The sequence below is a fragment of the Trichoderma aggressivum genome, assembly GCF_033847375.1.
Source record: "Trichoderma aggressivum f. europaeum strain CBS 100526 chromosome Unknown scaffold_003, whole genome shotgun sequence".
In the NCBI taxonomy this organism is placed as follows: Eukaryota; Fungi; Ascomycota; class Sordariomycetes; order Hypocreales; family Hypocreaceae; genus Trichoderma; species Trichoderma aggressivum.
In genome coordinates, this window is record NW_026946369.1 from 1152972 (window position 1) to 1177767 (window position 24796).

The 24796-nt window shown below is 47.7% G+C and overlaps 6 protein-coding genes across 6 annotated transcripts; 4 read left to right on the forward strand and 2 right to left on the reverse strand.

Moving 5' to 3' along the window:
• Nucleotides 1-1399: 1399 nt before the first annotated feature.
• On the forward strand, nucleotides 1400-2476 carry Triagg1_1469 (uncharacterized protein; the record flags this gene model as incomplete). Its single annotated transcript, XM_062895542.1, has 3 exons — nucleotides 1400-1411; nucleotides 1463-2008; nucleotides 2084-2476. The coding sequence occupies 3 exons, from the start codon at nucleotides 1400-1402 to the stop codon at nucleotides 2474-2476; spliced, it is 951 nt and encodes a 316-aa protein (XP_062759808.1).
• A 4452-nt stretch (nucleotides 2477-6928) lies between these two features.
• On the reverse strand, nucleotides 6929-7347 carry Triagg1_1470 (uncharacterized protein; the record flags this gene model as incomplete). Its single annotated transcript, XM_062895544.1, has 2 exons — nucleotides 6929-7193; nucleotides 7247-7347. 2 exons carry the CDS (start codon nucleotides 7345-7347, stop codon nucleotides 6929-6931), a joined length of 366 nt encoding a protein of 121 aa, XP_062759809.1.
• Nucleotides 7348-10598: 3251 nt separating this feature from the next.
• Triagg1_1471 (uncharacterized protein) lies at nucleotides 10599-11701 on the forward strand (the record flags this gene model as incomplete). Its single annotated transcript, XM_062895545.1, has 3 exons — nucleotides 10599-10640; nucleotides 10687-11556; nucleotides 11624-11701. 3 exons carry the CDS (start codon nucleotides 10599-10601, stop codon nucleotides 11699-11701), a joined length of 990 nt encoding a protein of 329 aa, XP_062759810.1.
• A 2275-nt stretch (nucleotides 11702-13976) lies between these two features.
• On the forward strand, nucleotides 13977-14912 carry Triagg1_1472 (uncharacterized protein; the record flags this gene model as incomplete). Its single annotated transcript, XM_062895546.1, has 1 exon — nucleotides 13977-14912. The coding sequence occupies one exon, from the start codon at nucleotides 13977-13979 to the stop codon at nucleotides 14910-14912; it is 936 nt and encodes a 311-aa protein (XP_062759811.1).
• Nucleotides 14913-15860: 948 nt separating this feature from the next.
• On the reverse strand, nucleotides 15861-19394 carry Triagg1_1473 (uncharacterized protein; the record flags this gene model as incomplete). The annotated part of the gene is made up of 1 exon (XM_062895547.1): nucleotides 15861-19394. One exon carries the CDS (start codon nucleotides 19392-19394, stop codon nucleotides 15861-15863), a length of 3534 nt encoding a protein of 1177 aa, XP_062759812.1.
• A 757-nt stretch (nucleotides 19395-20151) lies between these two features.
• Triagg1_1474 (uncharacterized protein) lies at nucleotides 20152-24228 on the forward strand (the record flags this gene model as incomplete). Its single annotated transcript, XM_062895548.1, has 3 exons — nucleotides 20152-20545; nucleotides 20619-20653; nucleotides 20713-24228. 3 exons carry the CDS (start codon nucleotides 20152-20154, stop codon nucleotides 24226-24228), a joined length of 3945 nt encoding a protein of 1314 aa, XP_062759813.1.
• Between the last annotated feature and the right edge of the window lie 568 nt (nucleotides 24229-24796).

Below are 24796 nucleotides of genomic sequence, written 5' to 3' on the forward strand. Positions count from 1 at the left end.
GTTCAGCGGCTAGCCTGCGGGTAGGAAAGAAAGCCCCGAAGAGCTCGAGACCGTTCCATAAGAGAATATGAACAGGCCACCCTCGATATTGTACTCTATGCCGGGCATTTACCAAGATGTTTATTCCGTAATCTTAAAGAACTCGCTCGTCGGTCAATTCAATTCCGTCTACTCAGCCACACCGAAGCGCTGCTTACAGCTTGGCGGCTCGGCTTTCCTGCTGGACCTACCTCAATTGGCCCTTTCTTCTTATGTTTCCTTACCCCCGAGTTTAATTTGGATAATGATTCGGGATTGTCACTCAATAATTCAACTCTACCTTCTCGAAATGTGCCAGTTTGGATATCGCTACCTGCCTCATTGGGGTTAAGCATCTCACCCTGCCAAGTGCGATTTGGCCGCAGAATATACCGAACTATTGCGCTAAGTCTCCACGTGTGATCCTGTGCCTTGAAGTTAATATAGCTTATTGTTATGCCTAACTTGACAGTACTCCACCTGCTAAAGTTGCGCAGGATAGACTGTGGAGGACTGCTTGCTTGCAGCCAGTTGATCGTGCGGCTCGCCAGATAACAAGGAGCCCCTGGTAGCCGAATCGCTTACCACTTAATCTGTATATGGCATGTAGTTCGCAAATCCGGGTCGCTCCGGAGAGCTGGATTTCTCTGGACTATGCATCTGCTCCAGCATGAAAGCTACAATGTTTCGTTCGGGCTGTAGTCTGCACGCAATGCACTCCAGAAAAAGGAGAATGCATCATATGTAGGCTATTACCCAGGATACCCTGTCGCAGTAACGTAGTGGGACTAAATCAGGAACATGTTCAATGCGAGTAACGCTGAATAGAGCGAGAGTGCACACTAGCGATGATATCTACCTCCCTTCGGAATCGTAAGTGGGGATATACAACTGATTCTAACGGAATTCGCAATAGTTTAGCCCTTTGAAATAGATGAATGCACCAACCATCACGGAATGGTATTGGCATAAGAGTTCTTGGCGTGTGCAGGCGTCGCCGAGTTCAAGCAAGCTTAACATATGGGGTAATGTGAGAATACTCAAACAGATAGGCCTGATGATGCTAGCGGTGGTACGGATACCCCTTACCCTTGCAATGAATTTGGCTTAGTAGTAGCAATACATGATGTTGCGGGAAGATGGAACGTAAGATAAGCCCTGCAATAAGCTCACGATGCCTGGAGTTGAGTCTTGCTCTAAGAGGAAGCTGGAATAGAACCACCAGGTGGTTAGAAAGTTGAAAGGACGACCATGAATAATATATAATGAACAAGAATCCCGCTTCCTGTCTCGTGGTTATCACTCTCAACAAGCTCATAGCCATCGCCATCAACTACGACAAGCTAGTCAATATCTCTCTTCAAACCAAACCAAATTCAAAATGGTCAACAAGGTAAGTCACAAGTTTTGCGCAATGTTGAACACATCTAACGCATTTTTAAAGCTTCTTGTCGCTTCTCTCCTGGTCGGGGCTTCTCTGGCTTCCCCTTATCCCCCGTCCGTTCTTGACGGCCCTACCGCCCCGGTCCCCGACACTGTGGACTTTTCAATTCCCAAGAAGGGCAACTTTACGCCTTCAAAGTCTAGCAGCTCTCACGTTTCCAGGACTGCTGATGCACCTGTTGTCGCCAATGTCAAGCTTGAGGCGCGAGTGACTGGCGAAAAGGTCACCAATGCCGTCGCCCGCTTCGACAACTCCAACATCCAGGATGGAGTCGGTGCCGGCAGCGACACCTACACCATGTACTGGGGAGACGGAAGCACTGGTGCTGGCTGGCCCGCTCAGAGCCGCTGGGTGTCTTTCCAGACCATGTTTGACAACTACAAGAACCAGATGTTCGCTGCGTGCCAAAACCTGCCCACCCCCCAAGCCAACGACAGCGGCCCAGAAGTTGGAGCTATTTGGGATGGAATTCAGCAAGCCGCCGCTGCTACCGGTGTAGATCATCGTTTTATCCTTGCTATCATTATGCAGGAGTCTCACGGTTGCGTACGTCAACGCCCGCCCCCCCCCTCACCCCCTCTACCCCTGAGAACTTCATATATGATGCTAATCGTGTAAAAGGTTCGTGTTCACACTACCAATGGCGGTGTGAGGAATCCGGGTCTTATGCAAGATCATAACGGTTCTGCAACTTGTAACGAGAACGGCGTGAAGAATCCGTGCCCTTCGGCCACGATCTACCAGATGATCCTCGAGGGTACCGCCGGTACCACCAGCGGCGATGGCCTCGCCAACTGCATTAACCAGTCTGGACGCAGTGATGTTTCAGCCTTCTATCGCGCTGCTCGTATTTATAACTCTGGATCTATTTCCAAGACCGGCCAGCTTCAGAACGGCATTGCTACCCACTGCTATGCCAGCGACATCGCCAACCGTTTGACCGGCTGGGTCAACGCCCGCAACGGATGCAACTGCGACGGCAACCCCGGCAGCTGCGGAATTACCACCAACTAAGATAATAATAATGGAAACAGGATGTGGGTGTTGCATCTAGCGTATGGGGGATGTTTGCTTCGACGTACTTTCTTCCCGCATATGTGTATATATCTGGGATTTGTACATAGCTTTGCTTCATTTGTATATAAGCAAAAATAGTTTTCTGAACAGAGAATCATATCTTCTATTTTCTTATGAGATAGCTCGGTCCCTTTGCAATTGAAACAAGACGGGCTTGTGGTAGGTTGGATGAGATGTCCGGTGTAAGAGAGGTGAAGTTGGCCGGGGATGATTAGTCATCACGTTCCGCAGCTGTGACGAGAAGCATTCTACACTCGTTGGACGACGTTTAAATGGTGTCGATAATTGACATAATATGCTTCGATGGATGACGACTTATAATGAACGACTATCGTCTTTCGTTATCAGGAACAAGAAGCCAAATGCAAAGATTGCAGGTGCCATGATACCTCCCAACACGGCCGTCTTCACCTGCACATGTGATGCATTTGAACATTTGACTGTCATTCTCTCCTATATGACTTAATTTATGTTGGAAGCTATCAAGAATAGGCGTATATCGTTCATCATCCGCAGTCTTCCGTAAACCTTTGTCGTTGATCTTTGCGATCTGGTAATCGACACCCAACAGGAGTCATCCGACCCGGCAAATTTCCTTCACATTCCATAATGCATAATTATTCCACTGCATGCACCTAATACACACTATCTATCCACACGGGACTTTCGCCTCATATATCATTAGAGGCACTTGTCATTGCTGGTCGGTGAACTTCTGGTATCGCCAAAAGGGACAGGAAACTCAAAAATCCAGCAACTATGGAGGAAAACCGAGCAAATGGCAGACTTGTGCATGCCAATATGGACCTGACCAGCGAAGATTTCGGAGGCCATCAATGGAAACGAAGCCACAGCCCCTCCTGCTTGTGCGCACAATGTCAATAGGACTGAGCTTAGCTGCTAGGACAACATTTTTCGAAACATTGGCACAAAAGATATGTGTAGCTAAGAAATCTACACAGGCTAGAATGTTGCATGAGATACCTACTAGAGGTACATAGGTACTTTACTGGCACATACCAGGTATTCATCACTGGCTGGTCGCACCTCTTGACATTGCCAAAGGAGACCACGAAACATATACCTCCAGCAATCTAGACAAGGAAAAAAAGAAGAAAAATAGGCGTACGAAAGATTTGTCGACTTCGATTACAAAGATTCTGTGGCCCCTCGAAGGGAGACGAGCTCACGATGCTTGTGTGAGCACCTGTGGCTGGAGCGAGCTTCTTGATGAGCCAAAACGATATGATGGATGTGACGGAATCGTGCCGATAGTCTGGACGCGACAGCAAGTTCGTCTTGGTCGTTTAGGGTAGCTGAAGTCGAAGCCAATTCCTCCAACCCATCCCACAATCCGAGAACACTCATGGCCTTCTGCGGGCAAACGACGTGTGTGTGCGTCAACTGGGGATCCAAGAGGCGCCTTTTTCTCCTCCTAGGTACGTGACCTAGGCCCGTGCTATCCCGTACTCTTAGGGATCTCAGACTCAGGCCTCCGTCTGTGGGGCAAAGGATCGGAACGGTCGATCGTGGCGTCGTGGGTCAAGGATCGGTGGACGCTTCGTCGGACAAGGGTTCGGTCGGTGGAGGATCGATTGGTGATCGGTCGGGTTGGATTCTTCAGGTGCCGGTGCCTAGGAGCATGTTCTTGCAGGTGCTCTATGTCACGGCCTTATCGGCGACGATTTATATCCTGATTGCTGGCCCTTGGTGGCTTCCAAAGTTTTATCCCGCCTCTGAGCTTGTTGAGGTACGACATGTTGGGCACACGCAACACAAAGAGAACACACCCCTGCTGGAGCAATCACCAGACAACGATGTGGTGAGTACAAGGGAGGGACTTTCCACCATCGCTGCCTTCAGGTTGTTCCCCTTCTATCACTACTATATTTTGCCTTCTCCTGCCCAATAGCTTCCCACAATTGTGATGCATTTACGGTATCAGATCAAAGCCAAGCGGTATGGACCGTGCTCTTGGTAGGAACCTATAAGTCTCGATGATGCCTTGACAAATTGCACGGGGGAAATTTACACTTTGGTCAAAATGCTCATCAGGTTCAGCTCCGATGCAAATTCCGATCGCTCCATGGGTTTCTTCAGAAACCTTCCCCAACGGTCCTTAACTCTGCCTTGGATGTGACGCTCTTTGAAGATTACATCTAACCAGCAGGTTATTGGCAGATCAAATCCATTCGGGTTCAATGATCTACGCATACCAATTCTCTCACTATGCTATCCGCAACATTCGTCTGCCTTTACCGCCGCTCTAGCTGTCTGTGCCCCTAATAATATCGCAGTGCAGCAATCCAAGTTGACACGATTCAATATCGTGCTTTCATACGTCCAATGAAACTTGTCTAAGTCTTGATCATATACCGATCACTCGGGGCTAAGCTCATGAACCTCGCACGTGGATGAGCGCTCCATCCGCGGAGCGTTTGTCTGTGATACCGGTCTCGCCGCTCTCGAGTGCATACTGTCTCTCTTCAGTCCCGTGCGAGATACTTCCAATGTTCTCTTACTATCAACTGTTTAAGTTGCCCCATCTTGTAGTTAGCTCGCACAACTCTATGCGTCCAAGCCGACTGACTCCATACATCAACCGATATTATCATATACTTGATGTCTTTGTTGGAAGTTCAAATAATAACTTCGTAGTACGTACCTAGCCAAGCCGCCGAAGTCAGAACGCATTCTTACTTGCGTATATCATACATCCCACCCAGCTACCTTCATATATATGCCAACAACCGTTTCGAAGCATCCACGTGCCACACAGTACCTGCATATTTGCCGAAAAGTCACTCAACGGCCTGTTATAATCGCAAAACTTTCATCTTCATCCACCTCATGAATGGCAGTGTCTCTCCCTTGGACATTATTCATTCAAAAGTACCAAGACTAGAGTAGGTATAGTCGTGTTAACAACACCACAAGGCAATTACGCTGGGTATTCTTCAATATCCCTGCCCAGCTCGTCCCACGCATCCAGTTCGTCCTCAAAGGTAGTGACGTGGGTCTGTTCTATCTGCCAGTAATAGCGGATCTAGATACATTATGAAGCTCCTGAACATGTGAATCTTCCCCGTGGTATCAACGTGCATCTGAAGCCTTCTAGATATGGTCCAAAACTGGTGTCGCCTCTCTCATTTCGATATCGTCACGTGCAATGAGGTCAGAATATCATCAGCGAGCCAACTTTAGAACAAAGGTTATTCCTGGACGTCCTCCTGTAACCAACAATCTTTGCGAGCGAAGTTGACTTGTTCCGTATACGACTGTTTCGGATGTCACGAAAGTACCTCAACGCTAATGTAGCGAAGATGACAGTGCTTTGAGGCAGCTCCCTTTGTAGCGCTTGATGAAGATGCTGCCTATGGCCACTTTGCCTCGATGGCAGCTCGGCTGAATCAAGTTTCCAAAACTCGAGGAGTCATTGAGCTGGCGGAGTCTTCGCAAAGTTTGATCAGCGTCTGCTCTGAACGCGAGTGAATAGGTGTTATATATATATATATATATATATATATATGAGGGTAGGGTCTGGAGAATTATCGTCAAGACCAAGAGAATAGAGCGGCGATGGCTAGGATAGCGTTATATTATCATAGCTAATACCACCAAAGCACCTTCAAACGGCCTACGGTCGTAAGCACTGAGAAAACAATAGATGTTGAGATTGAGAATGGTGCCAGTTCTTATGAATGAAACATAAGGGTACAGTGGGTGAAGAATAATCGGCACACAAGTAGGAACAGGCTCCATGTAGCATAACAATTGAAGTGTAGCCCATCACATACGGAGCCACCCCGCTGTGCTTATACTTCCATTAATTCTAAATCAAATGCACCCTAGTCCCCAACATTAACCTTACCGCTAAAAGGTGGAATAGATAAGTTAAGAAAAGAATTAACCTCGTCATAACCCATCATGCTCTGACTATTCTATAGCCATTTTTTACCAGACTTGTCCTGTGCGGAAGATATACCGTAGCCAGCCAGACATCTTTCGGTCTGCAATATACCAAGATTTCCCCAGAGATAACCGTAGCCTTGGTTCATGTTAGCAAATAGATCAGACTACACATGCGATGTGAGGCAATGAAGTCAGAAGCATTGAATATATTGCATCTGAATGTTAAACTCCTAACTGGCTAGCCGACTACTTTAAAAGAGTGTATCGAAGTAAATATATATATATATCTATGCGGTTTACTTCAGCTTGGGTTCTGAAAGTGAGGCACTATCCGTATATGAAGAGCGTTGATGAGGCTCGCCATCCCGAAGTAAGTCCTACACATTATGAACTGTTAGAAATTACATTGCTCCATGGGTGGATACTCCATCGGCCTGTTGCTGAGGCCATAAGAGCCAAAGTTGTAACACATACCTCTTAAGCAGAGCAGTTCTGTCCAGAAGCCTGGACGGAAAGATCAATGACATTGCCGTTAGATCCAGTGACCTTCTCCTGTCCACCACCGCAGTTTCCGGCATTCGTGCAGCACTGGTTGAGAACGGAGGAGATGGCGCCGTTAACTTGGGTACCAGTGATTGTTACGACTGTATTGGGAGCGCGGTTTACAATGCAGATTTGAGCATTGCCCTGGTGGAAAATTCGAGCTGATCGTTGTTGGAGAGTGACAGAGCCAAAGTTCTCACTGTACGAGTTAGTTGACGTTTTTTCTATTCGTAGTTATTCCGCTCATCTTACTTGACGTTATTCACAGTGAAGCTACCACCTCCACCACAACTGGCAGCACTTGCCAGCGAGCCAGCACCAAGGAGAATAGCGATAGAAGTGAAAGAAACCATTTTTATAGAGGACTGATGAGTCTGGTAGATTGGAGTTGATAAGTGGTTTTTGATACAGTAGTCAGGGCTTGATGGTAAGTGCTTGTAACTCCTTGAGATTGTGTGAACTGAGTTCCTGAAGCAGAAGGTAGGGAGAGATGGGATTATTTATACTTGAGGCTTTTCTCCTGAATTTTCGTTTACTAATATTCAGTTAAACATAGATCAGATGCTCTGGGCCATTGGACATTTAGCTTGATACAACTAGAGCTACGCTTATGCCGACCCATTATCCACTCGCTCCTCTCGCAAGAGATTATGACATGGAGACCTCGTGAAATAATACTACGAAAGAGTTGACCATAACCTGGCCCCGCGGTAATTGTGGCAGGCCCAAAACCCAAAGATACTTTATAAAATACTACATGTTTTACTCCTTTCTACCTACAATACTGGTCCATAATTATGCTAACAATATCTGATACTTTAAATATATGTTGAGAATAGAAGGGTGTAGGGAATTACAAAGGTTATTAGAATGACCAGCCTTGAAGGCCTTTCCTCCCTCTATCTGGCCATACCCCAAGGATAACATAATAAAGTAAATAAACATGTATATAAATTTCAGGCCACTGAAACGTCCCATCGGACTATCGGACTAACCTACCATGCGGTGGAAGAAAATCACCGTCGGTCTACTACTATAATTTGTCTAGGATCGGCGGCGCTATATTCTTTCCACCCCTTGCCTACTTAGTTAAACTCAGTTAAACTTCTTTTTTGCGTTATGTAAATCTCCTGCGGTCACGTAAGCTTATCCCGCATACACTGCATTACGGCCGCATCATGAGCAGGGATTAGTCATAGATTTTAAGTACTGAACAATAATTGATCCACGTTATGGATGAAGATGCCAACTGTACTAAGTTCCAATGTAGTAGGCTGGTTGTATATAAGGTACTCTGTAGTAAAATATTAAAGAAGGATGGTAAAATCATAAGGAACTTTTGACACTTGGTATTTGACTAGGATCTAGAATACTACTTATGGTTAAAGCTGAACCGGGGGCTTAAAACCACGACTATCCCTTGACCGGTAAGTATACATCCAGTCCCATAACCACATCATGGATGTTTATAAATGGGAATAAGTCCGACGGGCCAACTAATGTTAACAAATATGATCGCTTGGCAATTATAATACGTGCTGGAAAAGCTGCTGTGTATACAGAGTAACATACTAAGATATATTTATAGATTTTTATTCATACCGCTTAGACATATTTACACTCCTTTACACTACTAGTCATTATCACTCAAACGCCAATCTATTGCCATCTTATCTGCCACAAACACAAAACTCTGATCATTTGCTACCTCGATAACGTATCTCAAATTATATACACACAGTACTGCATCTCTCAATCTTGTGGCAATGGGCTACTAGCTTATAAACCCAACTCTGTCCAACATTGGCTGTAATATATACCATATCTATAACCAAAATTATTATCCTATCCCATCTTCCTCAAAAATACTTCAGCTATTTCCCTTTCACTGTTGCTCGTTTCCAATCCATCTTCTTATCTAATATTGGCTTTTTCTTGATTAACCCACTTCGGGCGATAACTCTGGGGCGTATCTCTAATAAAGCCAACCGGTCTGCTTACCAAACTCTGCAACATCTACAACCACATGTATATATTTTGCTCGCTGGTTGTTTGGGGAGGTACTGGCCGCTTGTTTGTTTCATATACTCCCATTATGTCACCAGCTTAACTGCCTCGGCTAGCTTTCTGAAGAATTCGAAAAATCCGAGGCTGTTCACCAATTCCACCTATTACCTGCGTTTTTATATATTCACCCGCAAACGTACCTTATTCTTCTGCAATGATTCATCTTATTGCTCAATGAAAAGCAACTCGCGCACATGAAAGCCAGAGGGTATTGCTTGATGAAGACAGGAGGCATCGTACGAGCACTGAGCCAGTCATCCGAATTCGTGGGGCTATCACTTTGCTGGATGCTTGTGACGAATGCTTGCGAGATGTTGCAAGCTCTGGGAGTTGATCAGCAATGGCTAGATAGACAGGCTCGGGAGCAGCTCTTGATGAGACTTTGGCACTTGAACCCCAATCTTCCGTCCAACTACAAGAACAATGTTCAGATTCTTCCAAACAGATGCTCCATCTGCTCCAACACATGGCTCCTGAATCCAAACAGCCGTACCACCTCATTATCTGGCAGCTAAACTGCTGTCTCTTTACTGCATCAATTATTCTATTCCGTAATATCCTTTGAATGGCAGACGAAACTCGGACGGAATTAATGAGGGTTATCCCGATTCTCCAATACCAAATGACGATGACCCAGTAGCGCAGAGCTCAACATCCTCAACAACCTCGCTGGACAATGGAGTACCTGAGGTACAAATGTTTCAGCCTACTTTAATTTGAAGTAATATCACCTGGAATCTCCCAGATATACTATAGCTTCATACTAGCGACGTCAATAACCGATTTTATAACGATTTGGAGACATGTACAAACATGGTTGATGGTAATAATTTATTCGAGTTTGCTGAATCATCGAATCGGATTAATTGAACAGATGACCAAATGACATCAGGCATCGATAATATAAACTTCCGTTCCAACAAATGCTTACCTTGTCTCTTTGCCGATACTTGATGTACGTTGCATTCGACTCATTTGTCTGCACCTGTCCCCTTTCTTAGGGCCTGTCCCCTCTCGAGAAAAGAATTACGTGGAAGATGGTTCTACACGTATCGTAGACTCGTGAGCGGCCAAGAATGCAATTCACCCATGACAGGAAGGCTCATCAGAGGATCTGAGGGCCTTGGGCGGACCGAAAAGGTGATAAAAAGGGGCAGATCCTGTTGCCGAAGGATTGAGGGGCGTCGTACACTAGCCAGAAGCAAGATGCGTGGGACCTCGAATTCCGCTGCGCATCGTATACTATACCAGTATTGGATAATTCTCACTAAAAGGTTCCATACTACTACGAGTATTAATCATCCGAACGGAACATTGAACCGGTTCGCATCTTCGAGGCTGAATTTGAATTGGCTAATGTAGTATCAAGCCATGCGACATTCTTGTCGGTAGAGAAATTCGAGAAAGGTGGAAGGTATAAATACACATGATGATAGGTAGACTTTGCATCCAAGTAATTCAACATCTTTACCCAGTCTACCGTCTGTGAGTTCTAAACTAAGATAGTGTGTATCCCAAAAATTACTTATCAATCAGGATGACCAAGCTTCTCGTTATTATTGGCGTTACTGGCCAGCAGGTATGTGTACCTATTAGCCCAAGCTGTTGATCATCTTCTGAGACAGAGAAAGGGGTCCTCTATTGCTAGAGAATTTCTGGATTTGCCCAGTTGGAAAGTTCGGGGTATCACTAGGAATCCATCCAGTCAAAATGCTTTGCATTGGGCGGCTGAGGGCGCTGAAATCGTGAAAGGCGACCTAGATGACACGGCTTCCCTTCGAGCCGCCTTTCAAGGGGCCCACGCCATATTTGCAAACACCGATTTCTTCAGCCACATGTTCGATGGCACACACGTGCCTGATACAGCATTGCAGTACGCTTTCGACAGGGAAGTTGAACAGGGGATGAATGTTGCCCATGCTGCGTCTGATCCAAGCGTCCTCAGAACACTGGAACATTTTGTATACTCATCACTTAGTGATGCCTCGCGGCTCAGCGGAGGGAAGTACACCACTGTTTATCACTTTGACTCTAAGGCCAGAACCATTGACTTGATCAAAAGTCAGTGTCCGGAGCTGGCTAAGCGTATGAGTGCCCTGCAAATGGGCCACTACGTCACAAACTGGAAAGCTGTACAAGCGATGGCTCTGAAGCGCCAACCGAATGGGGTGTACCTCACCAAGAGGCCTTTCTCTGGAGACTTGCAAATACCCTTTGTCGTTCCAGGAAAAGATACGGGAGCATTTGTCAAGGCATTATTGGATGTTCCTCCCGGGAAGACTCTCGTCGGTGTATCTGAGATGATGAGCTTTTCGACGTGGGTAGAGATTTGGGGTCGTGTATTAGATGTCCAGGCTGCGTACCAAGAAGTAGCCCCTAGTGACTTCTATAAGGACTTTCCAGAGCCACTTGGCCAAGAGCTGATGGACACGAACGAATACATGATTGAGTTTGGGTACACCGGTGGAGATCCTGAAGTCATGTATCCAAGCGCGGTAAAAGTTCTCCCATATTTGCTGCAGTTGCTATAATCCGAGTGAATCCGCTGACATTGCAACTTAGTTGGACCCGAATATCAAGACGACCTCCATGGAAGATTATATCAAGGGCGAAGACTGGTCTAGAGTGCTGGACGAGTAATTAATTATCTTACAGGGCAGGATGGCATTGTATCGGGTATGCTACAGGTAGTGGGACTAGCGGACTAGAACTCCGCCCGATGCGGAGTTTGACACTGAGTTCAAGGGATTCCTAGACTGCATCGATTAATAACGACACTGTGATCTTAACACACTTAAACTGTCGTCGATTGGTTATACTACTATGGTGGCATGCGTGAAGCATTGAACGAATCAATCCATTGCTGTTTAGGCCTGGTGTAACTGCTTGCGCTTCTCTTAAGGTCAGCCATGCCTTCGCGAAGGTGGCATAGTAAGTCTAGGCTTGGTTGCGCGTCATGCAAGAGACGTCGTGTCAAGGCAAGTAAAGCCTCTCGCATTCTGAAATTGTGCAGTACACCTACTTATCGAAATGCTAGTGTGACATGAATACGCCAGTCTGTGGTAGATGCTACCGTTATGGCGAGCACTGTCCATTTGCAGACACCAGCGCTGCCCGTGGAGCCTCAATCGAAGCACTCCAAGCAGGGATTGTCATCTGGGACTCAAGCCTGTCTATATCCACCGATATATTTAGTCTGTCACCCTCGGTGCTTCTATTGACAAAGTCTGCTCAATGCGAGGCGTCTTTGATCTTTCACGAGGCTCGACAGCATGTTGTTGCCATGCAAGCTCTGAACGCCTTGTCTGTGCTATTCTGCCAGGGTCAAGCCTCTAGCAGTAGTATGAAGGCGCATGCCTGGCATCTGAAAGCCTCTGCAGGTTTCCATGCGTCCGTCGCCGGTAAGGTAGTCAGTTCTTACTTTGCGCAGTGGATTTTCGGCCTAGCAACTACCGTCTTCCAAATACGTTTGTGCGTCACTCACCCAAGAGAGGACGCCATACCCGAGACCTTCCGCTTACTCAGAGGCACCGCAAGACTTGCCATCGCTATCGCACCCCGATTCATGCAAGATCAAAGGCTAGCACACGACAGAACAAAGGACACGGACGCAAAAACAGATTTCGAGTTCCTGGAACGAATCAAACTCTTGAAAACAAACATTTGTATGGTGGAGCCGAACAAGGAATGTCTAATTGAAGCTGCCGAATTGCTGCAGACTTGGTGCGTTTCCATCCAGGGACAGCCACGGACGTGGTTACACATCTTGTCATGGCCGGCCTTGGTGAGTGAGGCCTTTGTCACCCAACTGCAGTGTATAAATAAGAATAGCTCAGCGGCTCTTGCTATCTTTTTGTATTGGTGTGTTATAATGATTAAACTTGATGATACCTGGTTTCTGGATGGATGGATAGCACAGCTGGCGCAGCAAGCGTGGGCGCAATTGGGAGGAGGCTGGGAGTCTACGGTTATAACAGCTGCTCAAGCTCTGCGGTTAGGCCTTAAAGAAGAGAGAATAAAGGTTTGCCGTTGAAAAAAAAAGTAGTCTATAGGAATGCAATTCATGATTCTTCTCACATTAGTAAAGGAGGGTAGCACTACCCAATCTCATATCAGCTCGGCTCTATTGAACTATTGGTCATAACAGATATTTAGCTATCACGATCAACTATTGCCTTAACCTATTCGCGATGCCTTGTGAGGGGAACGGTTGAGCTTTCCCACGTTATTGTTCATACAGTAGATAAAGATATGACCTTTTCTAACTCGACGGTCATACGGCGCAGAACACATTGAACGGAACTGCAGCGCCTCTCTACCAGGAATTGAAGCTATGCAGCTAGGGCTACTCTTCTTCTGATGATCCATATGTTCTAAAAGGCAGTTGTAGCGCTGTGTACAGGTTCAGGAAACAATCCACCACCACCTTGTCCAGGCACGCAGCCTAATGAGACCCAGCAAGGATGTTTTCGAGCGGGCTTGCTAGCAGGAGAGATTGCAAGAGGAGTAAGATGATAAGCATAGCGGCGGGGGCATTCAGTACCTTTTCCTTGATCTACACCGGGTACTATATGAATGCCGCCCATCTCCTCCTATCACTACCTGTACCTAGGTGAGTGTGTGCCCGAAGAAAGAAATATGGCGGTTGTAGGGCATGGCAATGTTGTCTCACGACACGACGCTACAGATCAACATACAAACTCTACTCATAGACACAATGAAGTCATGTTTATTGTAGAGACTACCTAAGCGAGCCTCTCATGCCCACTTCTCCTTGTTCTTCTTTACAAACTCTGACAAGGTCACAGCCTTCTCACTCAAAAAAATTCGAACGGAACCTACCGGTATCATATTAGCCATTGAGCCCTGGAATTTCCCCTACATCCAGATTTGCAGAGTCGCAGCTCCGCAGCTCATGGCAGGCAATGTTTTGGTTGTGAAGCCTGCACCGGGTGTCTCGCAGTCATCTCTCGCTCTGATCAAGATCTTTCGCGAAGCTGGATTACCAGAAGAGGCCCTTAGCTTGACTTTTGCGACTGTACCTCAGATTCATCGCATGATTGGCGATTTCCGAGTGCGGGGAGTGACGTTTACTGGAAGCTCACGGGCCGGTTCAGCCATAGCAGAGTCGGCTGGCCGGCATCTCAAAAAGGTCGTCTTGGAACTGGGAGGTTCTGATCCTTTCATCATACTGCCCGATGCTCCCCTGCAAGATGCCATCGATATGGCCGTGGAAGGACGTTTGCATAACACTGGACAGGCATGCATTGGGACCAAGCGTGTTATTGTTGTGGGAAAGGAGCGCGGTGAGTTGGTATTGCGTGATATGCAAGAGGGAATGGCATCCCTCCAAGCAGGAGATCCCAGAGATTCATCGACAACGGTGGGCCCAGTTGTTTCTGAGCGTGCCTTGCTCGGCTTACTGGAGCAGATTGAAGTCGCTGAACGGAGTGGCGGTGCCGTGGCACTTGGCGGACGTCGTATTGCGAGACCCGGCTTCTACCTTGAACCGACAATTTTGACGAATATCTCGCAAACAAATCCGGCCACTAAGCAAGAGTTCTTCGGTCCTGTCGTGAGCCTCTACGTCGTGGACTCTGAGAAAGAGGCTGTGGAGCTTGCCAACGGCACGGAGCTTGGACTGGGATCGAGCATAATCAGTAAAGATGTTGAGCATGCGAAAGAAATCGCTGATAAACTTGAAGTAGGCATGGTGTTTATTAATGGCATCGCTTACTCTAGTCTAGAGCTGCCGTGCGGGAGGGTGAAGAATTTTGGTAAAGAGTTGTCTCGCATCGGGTTTCACGAATTCGTTAACAAGAAACTGGTTCGTGTGGCAAAGAAGTTTTGAATAAGTTTATATGTAGTTGATCGTATGAAACCTTTTTGACGAAGATTATGCTTCGCAAGAAATTCACTACGTAGCTGGAGATGGGGTATATGTGAGTAGAGAAGTGAAACTACAGCTAGGTATAAGGTATAGAAACATATAGAAATATTACCGTGAGTTAGGCTAGAAAGTAGACAGTTGAGGCATGCATTGTAATTCTTCTTTCTATCCTCGGTCTTTGCCACTCAGGATAAGTTTGTTTTAGAGCCGGCAACTATTTGTGTGATGGTAGTGTCTTTTGCCATACTGCTAGACTTAAAGCTAAAAGCAATGGCGGTTTTCACCTCCGGGTTCAAACTACCCGCACTCACAGGGATAGGGATATCCCAGATCACCAAAGGCCCCAAGTTGTTTGTCATCGGCCTCGGCGTAGAGGTCGAGGCCGTGATCCACCATATATCCGACGCTCCGCTTACTCAAATTTACTAGTACATTATCGTCAAAGAGCTGTTGGGATACTCAAAAATATGATCTTTTATGTCTCTCTTAGCTTCTGATTCATCAAGAAAGTGCAGTCATTTTTACGCTTGGTACTATATGTAAGCTAACATAGGTTGAAAAAGAAAATCCTTCTCTCCTAGTTCTCGCGTAGGAAATGTGTTTGGCCTTGATGCCTATTTCCTGCTCTGATGATAGCCGAAGACATCTGCAAAGTCAACATTATTAATCTGTGCATGCCGAAACAGATTTGCATGTACCAAGTAAACGGTAGGTGTACGTCTTCATAATTCAGTGCATTTTTCATCTGCCGAGAAGTGACAGCACAGCGAGTAACTTTAACACAGGAAGTACATATTTAGAGGGGGCCGTTGAGAGCCTATATAATTGAGGACATACTGTTGAGCCAAGGAAAAACTCCTTAGCATGATACGTCCGACAAAACTAGATACCAATGTTGAGATGCCACAGTTACTTGTTATACACCTTGATTTTCCTGACCACGCACGTATGAGGTACCCAATTTTCGCCCATCTCAAAAGCCTCGAGGCCTACTACATTGACCTCAACTTCTTTGTACATTCCGCGGGGGATCGGATCAATGCGAACCCCCTTTAGAAGGAAGCTCAAGTTGTAACCCTGTTTTTCGTAATGCTTGTCGTCTTTCGTCCAGCGTGCTGCCGTCCGCGCACGAATCCAGAGATACGACACCCAATGTTTGGCTTTGTCGGCGACGTACTTGTTACGATCTCCCTCTTCGTTCCACCTCCCACCGTAGCACACGCTCATATCGTAGATCCACCTCGGACCGGCATATATGGGCTCTATCGTGGGAAGCTCGAGATGGTCCCTGTCACCTGGAATTTGGAGAAGTACTCCGACGTCGCGTAGTGAGTCGTCCTTGTCTGGTGGGTATGACTGCAAGCGTATGGGGATAAGGAAGTGCCACTCAGCAGGGAAATTGCTCCAGAAGGAGTCTCTGGCATGACCTTCGCATTGGACGACGAGATCCATGGGCATACCATGGCTGGATATTGTCCAGTTGTCTCTGTCGTCCTCATGGTGCAGGGGATAGACTGCGGTTCTTGGCCGGATGTCGTGCTCGTTTCTTCCCGTACCATATCGGTAACCCGTCATGCCGGGGTAATCCGGGAACGAGCCAAAGTCCATGTGATCAGTGGTGAGTGTAGTGTTATCAGCTGGAAGAGGAGCTGGGATCTGTAGCCTATGGGCGGATGGGAGAGGTGCCACGGGAAGGGTTACAGCCTCAATCTTGACTTCCTCCAGAGCAGAGACCTTCATGTTACTAGCACCACCGGCAGCCACTTCATCGCCGACGTATATTCTCCTTGCTCCATTTTCCATCTTCCAAGGGTTTCGAGAGGGGTCCGACAGCAGACTCTTCAGAGCCTGATCAGGATCTGAGCCGATCTTGAGCCTGAAAACAGACTTGCTAAGTTGGGTCGCGATGAGGGAGCTTGGAATGCCTCCACGCTGGGACGGATCCCACGAGAAGTACTTCCCATCATTGGAAGGGCCCCCAACCAGATCAATGCACTGCTGAGCAAACTCGGGCATGATGATTGTTCGGTAGTTCCAGTCAAAAACAGGTTTGCCTCCTTGCTTGCCATCGGAGGACCACGTCTTCACGTGCACCCCTTCTTCTTTCTCATAGTCATAGGTAGCCGGTAAGTTGGGTAGACGCCTAAAGCTGATGGTCAACTCTTCATGAGTAAGCTCAGTTTCGCCATCTCCCAAGGTGAACCCGTTTTGATGTCCGGGTCGAGACAAAATCACGTCAGAGAACTCGTCCTCGCCCGGAATTCGATCTAGCAGAAACATGAGGACGTCTTCTCCCACCCGTTGCATGAGGAGGATATCTGATTGTGAAGATTTTCCTTTGGTCGGCACTTCAACTCTAAGGTCCGGGAAGGCTGATATGGCAGTACTGCGCAGGAAGAATCCCCACCTCGGGAGCCTGGGCAATGGGGCGTCTGGACCATCGCCAAGTGGAGTTGCCAAATAAGCATTAACTCTCCTCTTGAGCTCCTTTTTGATGTTATCGTCATCGGGCTCGAGGTGATTTGCAAGGCTCAAGGCGCCATCAATCACACATTCCAACCATGTTTGGTCCACGAAGAATGTTCGGATAGACTCTGCCGGGATGCTCTCGGGATCAGGGACAAGATAGTGCAAAGGAATCTTCCCGGTGAAGAGAATGTCCAAGATCCATTCGAGAACCTTTGCCCACTCGTGGCTGAGTGGGTCGTTGGTCTCATTATAGATCTTTGTAGAATTCGTTTCACGAGCTTTTTCTCGCGTACTTGTGAGTTCCGTTGCCACCTTCCGGACGTAGTCAACATATTGCGAAGAGCAGCATATCTTAGGAAGCGTCAATCCGACCGGCGCAGCGTTATTGGCATATCCGGGAGTTCCTGCTCCGTCATACCACCTATAGAATGCATTCGCATCTGTAGTAACGGCGGGATTATCATGCGCCTCAGTTATGCCCTGCACAGCTTCCAGAAGCTTCTTCAAATAGTCCTCCATTCCAGTATAGCTATTATCGACATCTTCTTTTGTGAGTCTGACTGCTTCAGAATGAATCTTCCCGCGAAGCCATAGTAGGCTCTTGACGAAGACAGTATCGCCAATGGCAAGCAAACGACCGAGCTGCCACGCTACTTTATATGAGACATCTGGCAGCTTCGTGATTTCATCTTCGACTTCCAAGTCGTTTCCGTTCTGCGATGAGGGCCGGTCCCAGAATACCGAAGGTATCTGTGGGCATAGAGGACCACGAAGCAGGCTCGATCGCTGCTTTGCAGTGTTCAAGGTATGCTTCTTGATAATGTAGCCGTCCATGAGGCGGTTCACAAGACGTTGAGTGGCGTCCGTCTTTGGGTTTGTGCCTGTGGCTTTCATGTCTACGAAAGAGGCGAGGAACCGATCAGTCATGCGTAACGGTTGGATGGATTCGGCCTTGCTCAGCTCAGTCATAGTGTGTATAAAATTAACGTGGTCCGATGGTATTGCCATCCAGGTCCACGAATGAAGCGAGATCAAACCAACGCGTTTGGTATTGGCACCGACGTTGATTTCTTCGACGTCTGTCAGCGATACCAGATGCACGATGACATTGGTCGGTTGTGTCGGCGCAATGACGCCCACTCGATGACTGAAGACTATGGAATGGTCACGTTTGTGAGCATCTCCCGGTGAGGTGGATGCCATGTGATGCCCGTGAATACGCTGAATGTGCGCAAAGTACGCGTAGCGCTTCGCACTTTGTTTACCGGTCCAACCTGGCATGGATGCTGTATCCGAATATTCTGAGAATAATGCCTTGAAGAGCTCAGGCTTCAGGAAAATAGCACTGACTGGGTCGACGTCCCGAGAACCGTTGGGTAGATGGCCACGATCGCCCGTCAGGTTCAATGCCGAATTAAACCCTTTATGGCCAACGTCCATGAGCTCCTTTGCGGTCATATCAAAGGATAAAGTCGGGGTTGGAGTTCTTGGCCCTGGTTTGAAATCCAAAGCGCTGACCTCTGCATCGGAAAGTTTCAATTCTTCTTCCGTAAAAGCTAATAAAGCCAGCCATGGTGTCGAGTTGAACTCGTCCGTCTTGGAACCATTGCCGAGCTTCCTCTCCCATGGGAGAATGGGATCGGAAAATACAATGTGAGGGAGGGTGTTGGCGTGCTCGCTATGCCCAGGAGCCGGGAACACACTGTCGATATCGGTGACCGGGTCGAGCTTAAAAGTCGGCCCTTGCACGGTGAACTTCTGGGACGATTCGAAAGGTTTTTCAGGCCCGGAGAAGCCATTCGGTGGCTCGATACTCTGGACGAAGCTCGCTTCATATTCACCAGCAGCCAGTGGTGGATTCTGGTGCGACAAAAACTCTACGTTGGAGACCTCCGTCGTCGACTCAAAATTCTTAAGCCCAGAATTAGATGGCAGAGCCCGAAACCGCACGTTCGACATGGTAGCTGATGGCATTTCTCGAGTTTAGAGTCTAGATGACTAACGAAGTAGAAAGAAAGGGAAATGGAGATTGAGAGTACAGCGACAATTTACACGATCAAGCTCGTAATTGTCAACAGCGGTTAATTGAAAATTGCACACATACTGTGCCTTCTCTCTTCCTCTTTTTCTCTCTTCTCTTCTGCGTTGATCAACCCTGTCTTGTCCATCCAGCCAACTGTGGGTGGCCAAACGATAATCGATAGTTCGATCCGCCAAGCCCCACCGTTATTCAGCTCACCACGGTTCAACCCTAACCTGCATATGAATGTACTATTGAGCCGTCGCAGTTACAGGGGAAGAAGTTAAACATGACAGCTCCTAACCTGTAGATGGAGGCGCTACGATGTAGTATATTCTTGACAACCGGCTGTTATATGGACGTAGGGGTGAGTCTAGAGCGAGGTTGGGGGCAGAAATTTAGTGAAACAAATATTAAACTATTGAATAGAAGCGAGTCCGCGTGGCCTGGCTTTAGTTGCCGCCACTAGACCATCTGTTTGTGCATGTACATGTAACTATTCCGAACTTGGCGATGCCTGTAGACGCTGTAACGCGCCCTGCGTGGGCCACTGACGGCCCATCAATGGCGTATATACTTCTTTCTCATTGACCCTTTTTTCTATATGATCAGCCGGCGGAATATGGGCACTCAATTCTCTCGGGCTTGTTCAAAATTAGTACTGTCGTTTCTTCAAAACTTTTCTTCGTGGTGCGGGATTCGATTATCAAAATGCCGGACGAACTCGAAGCGAAGCAAGCCATTTTCGTACCCACGGCTCTGCAGGCTTACGTAGTCACCGAGGACTTCCCACAAAGCCAAGCTCGAGTAGCACCGCTTATCCAGCCCAACTATGCTGCTCTCAGAAGCGATAGCAACTTGCTCAAGCACGACGTTATTGAACAGCTTAATCTCTCTTCTACGAGGCTAAAAGCAAAGTTCAACACTCGCTTCGTGAACGTAGCTTCAGGGGGAGTCTACGGCCAGAGGGTTGGAGTCTACCTATCATGGTGCCTACCACGTCTCTACCGGATGGGCTCTACGGCTACGGACTTATTGTCAAGCGATGAAGCGGTTCTCGATTATGAAAAGACGCTATTACGAGAAGGATTCATCTCGCATACAGGTATGTTGGGCTCGATATATTTCATATAAAGGCGCTTTAACCCGAATTGATGCTGAAAAACGTTTGTCATTAGGTGAGGATGATGCACTAGAGGCGGGCAAATTGAAGGTCAGTTAATCATATCCCTAGAAATCCCCTTCTCCGATGTGAAGCTCAATTTGATATAGTTCCATCATGCTCCGAACAGATGGCTGGTTTTCCGAATCGTCCAGCCCGAATCGGACCCAAATGGCCAGCAATCCGAAGTCTTTGTCATTGAAAGTGATCGCATACGCAACGTGAACGATGGTGATCTTCGACTGTCACATGTGGATATCGACAACTTGACCTCGCCATTCATTCACAAAGGGTTGTCCACTGATAAGCAGTACGAGGCAGTGCTCGGGCTTAAATCTAGACTCAAGGACTATAACCCACCAGACAATGCCCGTCATCGACAGCCCTTTACGATTCTGGATTGGGGTAATGAGCTTTTCGCCGACTATCAACCTCACAACTCTAGCGTTTTCAGCATGTTTGACGACCTAGGCGGCATTGGTGATGCCAACATCACCTATTACGTGGTTGGGTTTCATCACAAGATAAAGCAGGACTCCTTCACCATTGACGAACCAGACAATTCTATCAGGCCGACATATCAGGATTTACTGACGGCCGGACACATGGAGTTGGACAAATCTATGTTTCAGGGCGATGTGACGAGAGACACATTTCTGGCCAACAAGGCGGACTTTTCCACACGGGCAATCTGCCACGGAGCTTTGCGTGATGTCAAGTTCCGGCGTGGAGGCGGAGGTAATTCTCCACTAATCCAACCTGCCATAAAATTGCAGCAGGACATTCTAAAATCTCATCCGATCGCGGTTGGAGCGAACATTATGGACGCATTGCTGGCCTACCTCCGGGTACGCTATCATGCACCTGCTGCCGCACAGACTTTCAACGCGATTGACGACATGTTGAGCAAAATGGTGCAATTGATCGCTGGAAAGTCTACTTTTGAGGCTCAACAGCAAGCCGAAGACCAGATTGCTTCCAACGATTGGGTGGTGGAGAAAGCTGAGTTGACATGGACCTTTTCGAACTCAGATGACTCCCAGAAGGCCGATCCGGGTGTAGTTGATCCATCCAAGGCCGATAAGAGTAACCTGGCGGCGCTCAACAGCTGGCAGGCTTGTATAGCAGGTTGCCAGAGAGAAATCAAGTTTCTGCACCACAAGATATTCACCTGTTGGTGGAAGGCTATGGAGGTGGCGCAAAATCCTGAAAAGGCGACACTCCGTCAAGCTTACAGGAGCGAGGTGGAGGCACACGCAAAACGACTGGAACTTCTCAAAAGCCGAGCCCGAGAAGCCATGACGGAAATTGAAACGCTAAAGGCACAATTTCCAGCTTCGTTACATCTGCATACAGCTGCGGCGCCAGCTTTTGGAACCCACCAAGATCCGACGATTCTTTTCGCAGGCGTCAAGTCCGGCTGGCCAACGGGGTTCCGAGAAGAACTCAAAGTACGGCATTCATCCCAACTACCAGCGCCAAGTTTGGAGAGCCTCGCGGCTCGCTTGCAGGCGACTGATTGGAGAGGACCTGGGACTAATGAATGGCAATCGCAACTGTCGAACAAATTCCCGTTGGTAAGCGAAATGGTCAAGAAAGTATTACCAGAAGCTATCAAGGCCGATGCAGCTGGTCCAAGCTATCCACCTTCTTACTATGCGGAAGCAGAGAGTAACCAAGAGGCATTCAACAACACGCAGGGATGGTTTCCTCTCTTCATGGAATGGGAGGTGGAATATTACCACATCGGCTGGGAAAACTGGCAGTTCGCCGAAGACAAAGACGGAGTTCGGCGCTACAGGCTGCGTGACGACAAGCCGTTGAAGGACATCCCAGGCGCCAGCGAATGTCGAACCCTTCATGGCCGCACCATGTTCATCCCGCAAGCTTCGCAGACCTTGAAAACAAGAATCAAGCAGCTCTTCAGTAGATTGCACCCCAAGGATCTTGAGAAGCAAATTAGTGAGGAAGATCAAGCAAAAGTCATCAAGCTGGTGTCGGAATTGGAGTTCTTTTCTGCCCCTCTCTCTGGGATCCGAGAGCACATGTTGACGCTGATGAAGGGCTCGCATGTCGGCCTGTCTCCTTACGATCCTCTAGCCTTAGGAGAACTCGGCATGAGCGAGGATCTCGTCATGGACATTTCTGAGGCTGCAGAGTTAGCTCCGTATGGCAAAACGCACCGGCTACCTACGGGATATATCTTCTGTCCCTTCAAGCCCGTCACCCATGGCCAGTTCCGCTTCACGAGACTTGACATTGTCGATAAGTTTGGACAAGTCGTGAACGCAGTGGAACCCGCGGATTTGGATCTCGGCCAGCCTGCCACGGCACTTTATCCTTGTTTGTCGCCACTATTCTTTTGTGACCCGATTCCCCAAGACACCCCATTTGACAAAGAGTTACCTCGACCAAACACCGCGGTGATACCTGATGACCTGCGGGGAGTCTGTCAGTTCTTCCAAGTTCCGCCCAGGATTAACCAGCCCGCCCGCCTTAACGGTACATATGTGGTTAATGACAACGGGAAGTATCGGCCCGCCTCGTCTTGGGAGAATCCTATCTGGGGTTGGCTGGTCGTCAACTACTGCGATTCGTCGCTGCAAATTTTCAACCCAGATGGCCATTTCTTGCAGGAGATTTTTATCCATCCCGAAGACAAGACAGCCATTGTGTCCGCACGGCCAAAGTCCGACGCATGGCACGGCTCCAGCGAACGCCTGGACAAGTTCATGGCGCTCTGCAAGCAATATGATTACGCCAAAGGGTTCTTTTTCATGGTCGCGGAGGCCGCGCAGTCGACGGGTTCCAATCCATCAGAGCATGCTGACTTTCTGCCGGCTGCGTTTGGAGACGTTCTGTGCTTTGTTGATTTTGGAGTTTCTATGGAACTAGCAGAACAACCTTATGAGAACCAAAGCGTCCAACGACCCGGAAAGCCTGCTAAGCTCCTGGAGGATTACGAGTTCCACGTTGCTTTTGGGAGCAGGAATGCCGCTTATGATGGCTTTGTAGGCTACTACGACTTGGATAGTGGGATGGAAGATATTTTCTCCTCGTTCGGTGTGCCGCGAGAGGAGGCAGATTCCAAATCGCCAGTCATTCGGCCTAAACCTTTGACCATGAAGCCATACTATCTAAGACCAGAAACTCCAAACTACGGTGCTGAGCACGACACCAAGCTCTCAATCTTTGGAGCCATAGTCGATCCTTTCCGCCCGCTACATGTTTATACCGGCGATGTCTTTCCTATGAAGGAAATTAGCATTCCAAAATGGGCACTGGACAAGGCAACAAAAGAGATGCATGCCTTTTTCATGGCTGGGCCAATCTTGGTGCCCCACGTCCCTGATCCTAACTTGGTGCTGGCAAATACTGCCGAGGTCTCAGCGAGAGACGTCGCGATCCAAACGCCTCTGACTGGTATCGACGAATGGTCGTGGCTTCATCCAAAGCCAAAATTGGACGAGAACAAGAATCCAACTCCGGACGAAGCAGACTGGACGACAATGCCAATTCGGGCAGTCGACATTCAGTTGAATCTTAGTCACAGCGCGAACGAAGGTGAGCTCGTCGATGGATTTTTCATTATGAAAAAGAGCATCAAAGAATCACACCCGGTCTGAGTCGTGCGTTTTCAGAATAGTAAATGGGTTTTATACTGAGCTGGCTAATTGACACACATATGCGTTCGGATATATATTTCTTCTGTTCCTCTCACACTTTCGCTCGTGACTGCCATATTATAAATGTACACGCCTCGCGAGCTGATCATGACCTAAAGTCTATAGAGAATGCCAATTCTCTTTGCCGTCAAAACAATTCATAGTGGCTTTGCCCAATGAAATTATGACTCATAAAGTCGGGGCTTGAGAAAGGTGAAATCATAATCGTAGTTAGAGGTGTCGATACCGCAACCGAGGGCTGTGTCATCCACCAACGCTATCAATGGAAGAAGCAACTTATATGTTTAAGGTTCTTTTCATTCTTCGGCGTTGACCCTTACAACATTCAGTCAAATAAAAAAAATTATTTTCAAGAGTCTGAAGACTGGAAAGACAAAGTCGACTAAACACGATGTTGTAAAGATATTCTTCAACAGAACGTCTGAAGCATTCGAATACCATGTATGCATCTAAATACCTACATCAATATGTCAACTGGCTTAAGGGATGTGAGTTCCGCTCACGGGTA